A 7,612-nucleotide genomic window follows, 5' to 3' on the forward strand; every position below is an offset into this window, starting at 1 on the left:
CACTGAGAGAAACAATAAATGCGACCTCCTGAAATTGTGAAGCTTCTGTAGGCAAAGGACACAGTAAATAAAACAAAATAGCAGCCTACAGAATGGAAAAAGATCTTCATGAACCCCACATCTGACAGAGGGCTGATCTCCAAAATAGATAAAGAATTCAAGAAAATAGACATCAAAACTCTGCCCATGATCTTCTAGAGTGTCCCCGCATTTGGCCCTGGCTACTGAAGACTCTGGACCTGGGTGACAGACCTACTCCAGCCACTGGGGCACAAAGCCTCTACCACTGCTTGTATGCCTTCTCTTGCCCTGCTTGCCTCCAGCCATGTCTGTGTGGTTCTTGCAAGCAAGTCCTGGCTGACTGTGCCATCCTTACCAAAGCTCCTTCATAGCACAAAATGCACAGACTCTCACTGCTTGAGCTGGCTCTCTTGGCCTCTACTACCTGAGATGCTCCATAATGCCCTGAGGGTCTCAGCAATGCAGATGCTAAGTCAGCCGCTACTCCTGCTGCTCCTGCTTGTGGAGGGGGCTTCTGAAGTCACTGCTTGTTCTTGTACTGCTAAGTCTACAGTGCCTGCTTGGTCTAGCTGTGGCTGCTCAGTCCCAGACACTGATTTCTGCATACTGGCTCCCACACTGGGGAAAATCTATTCTATCCTGAATTACTTTCTATTATACTTAAGCCTACATTTTTCAGACCTAACTTAGGAGTGTGTGTGTGTGTGTGTGTGTGTGTGTGTGTGTGTGTGTGACAGAGAGAGAGAGAGAGAGAGAGAGAGAGAGAGAGAGAATTGCTGCAGCCTAACCTTAGTTCCCCTAGTTTTCAAGTTTTCTACAGGCAAAGTACAAACAAATGTATACTATTGCTCTGTTCTATATTTATAATTTTGAGCATGCTCCCTTAATCTGTGATGTTCCTTCTTTTTATCCTCCTTCCCCAAGTCCCACCATTGGGCACCATATGTAGAAAACCTGTCCCAGGGATCTTGTGGGGAGGAGAGAAGAATGAGGAAGTACTAGAAATATAGGTGAAGAAAAATGATAGAGACACAGGACAGCTTCAGGAGGACTCTAGGTCAATACTCAGCTGCCCAGAGTTTAATCATGATGGGCTTTTTACACATCAGCAAGAAGAGGAGCAAAAGACCTCCCATTTTCAAGATCAAAGCATAATGTACACCAAGTGTAGACCCTTCAAAACACCTGGTAACCATGCATTTGGCCAAATCATCCTATTATGCAGCCCTGCTGGGTAAAGCAAGCTCAGACTTTCTGACCTTGAGTAAGGCCTTACTAGGGAACCTCTGTGGGCCCCCACAGACCACCAACCAGGGTTCTCTATCTCTGACTAATGTTTGGCTTTGGGTCTCTGCATCAGTTCCCAACAGCTGTCAGAGATAGCCTCTCTGATGAGGGCTGGACTAGGCACCAATCCTAGTGTCTGGACAATTCAGGCTCCATGTCAGGTCATCCAGGCAGTGTTGACTTGGACTCCCTCTTGTGATATGGGCCTCAAATTAAACCATTGCTTTGCCACTCCCCTAAGTTCTGTGCAACCATTGCCCCAGCACAACTTGCAGTCAAGACAGATTGTAGGTTGAGGGTTATGTGGCTGGGTTCGTGTCCCAGTTCCAGGACTAAAGTCTTGCCTAGATACAGAAGATGATTCAGGCTCCATATTCTTCATTAATAGGAGTACTTACTAGGGTCACCCTTGTAGATTCCAGGCAGTTTCCACTCTACTAGGTTTCCACATCACCCCTGCCCCCAAAACTGTCTAATTTTTGTCTTCTCCCCTCATACTCTTTCCTTCCTTCCTTCCACCCAAACCTGATCCCACCCATTCCCATCCCTACCTACCCCCAGTCCACCTGCAAAATCTATTCGATTTCCCCTTCCAAAGGAGATCCATGTGTCTCCACTTGAGCCCTCTTTGTTACTTAGCCAGTCTGGGTCTGTGGGTTGTAGCATGATTATCCTTTACTTTACAGCTAATATCCAATTACAAGTGAGCACATACCTGGTTGTCTTTCAGGATATGTGTTACTGGGGTTGTCATTGGCTTGGGGCCACTAACCAGTTCCCAAATAAGGACAAACAGATTTATTATTAATTATGAATGCTCAGCCTTAGCTTTAGCTTGCCCCTTACATTAAGTCTTTTAACTTAGTTTAACCTATTCCTATTCAGCTGTGTTTCACTTTGGGGCTTTTTACCTTTCTTCCATTCTGTATGTTCTACTATCCTGTTTCCTCTGTGTTTGGCTGGCTGGCCCCTGATATCTCCTTTTCTTTCTTCTCTTTTTCCTTTCCCTCTGGAGCCTCAATTCCTCCTCCTATTTACATTTCCTGCATGGAAGTCATGCCTATACCTCCTCCCTCAATATTTACAGTTCATCTTTTTATTAGACCAATAGGGTACCTTAGGCAGGCAAAGTAAAACAGCAAAACATCTTTACATAGTTAAACAAATGTTCCACAACATAAATAAATGCAACATATCTTTACATAGTTAAACAAATTCAACACATCTATACAAAGTTAAACAAGTACAGCACATCTTTGAATAGCTAAACAAATATTCTGCAACAGGTTATTTCACTCACAATTACTTTTTAAAGTCCCATTTGTTCACCTGAAAATTTCATTATGCCATTTTTTTAACTACTGATACTACTTCATCATGTGAATGTATCACATTTTCTTTAACCATTCTACAATTAGGGGCCATATAAGTTGCTTCCAGTTTCTGGCTGCTATGGATAAAGATAATATGAATATAGTTAATCAAGTATCTTTTTGGTAGAATGGAGGATCCTTTAGGTATATGCATAAGAGTGGAAAACTACATCTTGAAGTAGATCCATTGCCAGTTTTTTGAGGAACTACAACACTGATTTCCATAGTGGCTGAACAAGTTTGCATTCCCACCAGCAATGGAGGAGTGTTCTTCTTGCTCCACATCCTCACCAGCATGAGCTATCACTTGTTACTGACCTTAGCCATTCTGACAAGTGTAAGATAGAATCTCAAAGTAGTTTTGATATGTGTTTCCTCAATAGCTAAGGACGTTATCATTTTTAAGTGTTTATTTTAGACATTTGAATCTCCTCTAGTGAGAATTCTCTGTTCAGATCTGTACCTCATTTTAAAATTAGAATGTATGGTTAACTCACATCTAGTTTCTTGAGTCATTTATGGAGATATTTTATTTATGCTGAAATGTGATTTTATTTGTATGTTAGTAAATAAAATTGCCTAGGGGTCAGAGCTAAAAGCAAGCCATTTAGGAGAAGTCCTGAGGTGGTGGCACACGCCCTTAATCTGATCACAATGCAGGAAGAGTCTCTGTGTGTTCAAGGACACAGCCAAGTGGTGACCTGAAATTTTAATCTCAGTATGAACCATGAAGACCTGGAGGTCTGTATAGACAGGCAGTGATGAGGAAATCATGTGGTTGGGTTTAAATCCAATGAGAAGGTAGAACAGAAAGGCAATAAAAGGATGGGTCACACAGGAGAAGGTCTCTTTCTCTCTCAGGGGAAGAACGGCAGCGACTGGTAAGCTAAAGGCTTCGCTAGTGCTCTGATCTTTTGGGCTTTTAACTCTGCATTTCGCTCTGTGTTTCTTATTTAATAAGACCGTTTAGAATTTCATTTAAAGTTTTTTATGAAATTCGGATATCAGCCCTCTGTATGTGTGGAGTTGCTGAGACATTTTCACATTCTACAGGCTGCCATTCTGTCATATTGCCAGTGTCCTTTGCCTTACAGAAGATTTTCAGCTTCATGAGGTCCCAGTTATTAATTGGTTATGTTAGTACTTGCACTATACATGGTCTGTTCAGGAAGTTGTCCCTATATGAATGAGTTTTTCTATGCTGTCAGATTCATTATATCACATTTTAAGTTGAGGCCTTTGATCTACATGGACTTGAGTGTTATTGACAGTTGTTGTGGCCCACACCAGGAGGATTTGCTGAAGGAGATAGAGGCAGGAAGATACTTGATATTTCTAATCTGGAGTCTTGGCATTATACAACAGATAAAAGAATATGCTAATATATAAACAAAGGGAGATAAGAGGGGTCATGTCAAACTTGGGAGAAGCTTTCTCTTACCACAGCAGGGTAAAAATATGCTGGAACTAGACTTGATACTGCTGATGAGAACAAAGGGGCAAACTACGGGAAAGCATATTTCTAGAAATAGAAGTACACTTACTCCCCATGGCACAGAACCTTTGGAGTAGGCTGTGAAGATGACCACAATGGATGAGAATGAGTAAGAGATGACAAATATGCAGACTAGGGTGAGAATAGTTTGGGTGGCTCTGTCCTCAGGTGAGACTTTCAGAAAGTGTTGAGAACTGTGAATATGCTTCACATGTCTTTTATGTCTGTAGAGGAGGCTCACCATGGAGACACTTGAGCAGGCCATGAGACCCAGACACAGGCCATCAGAGAAGCACAGTAAGAACATATAAAGTGCTGTAGCCACATTGCCGGAAGCAAACCATGAGCAGTATCCATAATTCATCCTGCTAGTTGCATTTTTGTTGTAAATAGGGCCTGACACTCTTGATGGAGTCAAGAAGTTTAGAAGCAGGTGCACAAGCCAGCCTAGTGAGCGGGAGGGACCAATATACTTTGTGGCTCTGTGTTTAAGAGTGATCCACCAGGAGTTGCTGGGGTTGATTGTGATCACTTGGAAGCAACTTAGTAGGCACATGGCATACAGGGACATCCCCCTTGTTATGCGGCAAATATACACTATCAATTTACATCCAACATCATCTAGAAAATACTTAAATCCAAAATCTGACATCGTCCGTGGAATGCCTCTTGAGATGATAGACAAGCAGTTGGCGAAAGTCAAGTGTTGTATAATCAGATCTTTTGGCATTAAATGCTTTCCAGTGACTATCAAAATGAGATAATAAAATAGTATTGAGGAATTTCCAAGCCCTCCTACTGTAATCTGGGAAAAGAGGAAAATTCCCATTGCCAAGTTGTCAGAAGCCATTTTCATTCCTATTAAAATTGTAAATAAGTTTATTATGGTCTGATAAATGAAGGCACCATGGGAATAGGGAGAAGCAGAGTACTAGAGAGGTCCCCAGGAATCCACAAAGATGACTCCACCATAGACTACTGGCAATGATCAAGAGGGTTCCTCAGCTGACCTACTCTGATGATCAGATGGCTGAATACCCTAACTGTCATCATGGAACCCTCACCAGTGACTGATGGAAGCAGATGCAGAGATCCATGGCCAGGTCACAGGAGGAGCTCCAGCAATCCAATCAATGAGAGAGAGGAGGGATTCTATGAGCAAGATATATAGAGACCATAATTGGAAAAAGTACAGAGACAACTAGCCAAACTAGTGGAAACACATAAACTATGGACCAATAGCTGAGGAGGCCCCATGGTACTGGACTGGGCCCTCTGGATAAGCGAGACAGTTGTTTAGCTTAAACTGTTCAGGGGTTCCCCAGAGAGTGGGAACGGGATCTGTCCCTAGTTCATGAGCTGGCTTTTTGGAACCTAGGGCCTATGCTGAGATACATAGTGCAGCCTTGGTGCAGGGAGGAGGGGCTTGGACCTGCTTCAACTGAATGTACCTGGCACTGCTGACTCCCCATGGGAGACCTTGCCTTAGAGGAGGTGGGAATGGGGGGTGGGTTGCAGGGGAAGGCTGGGGGTGGGAGGAAGGATTACAGGGGAATCTGTGGTTGATATGTAAAATGAATAGAAAATCTCTTAATTAAAAAAAAGGAGAAAAGAAAAAAAATATTATGGTCAACAGAACCTGGAAATACATTATGAATGTGAATTATTTCAAGATGTTAGCTCAAATAATATATGTATCCATTTACTGTATTTACATAGCTCTCTTATTGAAGAAGAATTTCCAAAACTTTGTTCTTTATTGAAGGACATATCTGCACTCTTTAAACGGAAAGTTTTGATATGTTTAGTAAACATAGTGTTTTCACTGGATGATGTACCACATAACTTTCAAAATAGTAATAAAGAGATTGAGGCAGACATACATATAAATTTGGGGCTCACCTGGTCTACAGAGTTAGTTCCAGGACAGCAAGTGCTACACAAAGTGAAATCTTGTCTCAAAATCCCTCCCCCAAAGTCTAATGTTTTCATTGCTTTTGACCAAACACAGTGATTTAGGGTCAATTTTCAAAGATAGAATTTTTAAAACATGCCATAATTTCTGAAATTCACATGACTAAAACTCAAAATTCATCAAGGAATACATGAGAAAATAAGGAAAATCATTTTTAGAATGAGGGGTTAAATATTCAGAATATAAAGAATATTTTATTTTGAGATATATTTTAGTGTTGATTGTGTGTGTGTGTGCTGGTGGTGGTTGCATATGAAAGTGAATCCTAGCAGGGGCCAGAGGCATGGGTTCTCCCAAAGCTGGATTTTTAGATGGTTGTGAGCCACCTGTAGGAGCTAGTAACTGGACTCAGATTCAAAGTAAGAGCAGTATGCACTCTGAAACACTGACTCATCTCTCTACCCTAAAAAGAGTATTTAAAACATCACCAGGGAGGCTACCTGGAAAACAGGACCCCAGGAAGGACACGGGGATCACCCAATGACAGAGAAATGGAATAAGATCTACATGAACAGCCTGGACATGAGTGGGGGTAGTGAAGGGCAAGGGTCGAGGGAAAGAGAGCTTGGGGGAGTGGGAGATCCCAGCTGGATCAACAACAGAGAGGGAGAACAAGGCATAGGAGACCATGGTAAATGAAGACCACATGAGAATAGGAGGAAGCAAAGTGCTAGAGAGGCCCACAGAAATCCACAAAGATACCCCCACAACAAACTGCTGGCAATGGTCGAGATACAGCCCGAACTGACCTACTCTGGTGATGGGATGGCCAAACACCCTGATTGTCGTGCTAGAAACCTCCTCCAACTACTGAACGATCTGGATGCAGAGATCCATGACTAAGCCCCGGGTGGATCTCTGGGAGTCCAATTAGCGAGAATGAGGAGGGTTTATATGAGCGAGAATTGTTGAGACCAAGGTTGGATAAAGCACAGAGACAAATAGCCAAACAAACGGAAACACATGAAATATGAACCAATGGCTGAAGGGTCACCAACTGGATCAGGCCCTCTGAGTGGGTGAGGCAGTTGATTGGCCTGATCTGTTTGGGAGGCATTCAGGCAGTGGGACCGGGTCCTGTGCTCATTGCATGAGTCGGCTGTTTGAAACCTGGGGCCTATGCAGGGTCCCTTGGTTTGGCCTGGGAGGGGGGGACTGGACCTACCTGGACAGAGTCTACCAGGTGGATCTCAGTCTGTGGGGAAGGCTTTGCCCTGGAGGAGATGGTAACGGGGGCCTGGCTGGGGGGAAGGTGAGGGGGGCGGGAGGGGGGAGAACAAGGGAATCCGTGGCTGATATGTAGAACTGAATTGTATTGCAAAATAAAAATTAAAAAAAATCAGTAAATGTTATGGATCTTCATAAAAAAAGAGTTGATTGGCTTGATCTGTTTGGGAGGCATCTAGGCAGTGGGACTGGGTCCTGTGCTCATTGCATGAGTTGTCTATTTGAAACCTGGGT

The 7,612-nt window shown here is 43.0% G+C and overlaps 1 protein-coding gene across 1 annotated transcript; it reads right to left on the reverse strand.

The window, feature by feature from the left end:
* Positions 1 to 4,090: 4,090 nt before the first annotated feature.
* Positions 4,091 to 5,056, reverse strand: LOC131904280 (vomeronasal type-1 receptor 4-like). The gene has a single exon (XM_059255353.1). The coding sequence runs from the start codon at positions 5,030 to 5,032 to the stop codon at positions 4,091 to 4,093; it is 942 nt and encodes a 313-aa protein (XP_059111336.1). The 5' UTR covers positions 5,033 to 5,056.
* Between the last annotated feature and the right edge of the window lie 2,556 nt (positions 5,057 to 7,612).

The sequence above is a fragment of the Peromyscus eremicus genome, chromosome 1, assembly GCF_949786415.1.
Source record: "Peromyscus eremicus chromosome 1, PerEre_H2_v1, whole genome shotgun sequence".
NCBI classification, from domain to species: Eukaryota; Metazoa; Chordata; class Mammalia; order Rodentia; family Cricetidae; genus Peromyscus; species Peromyscus eremicus.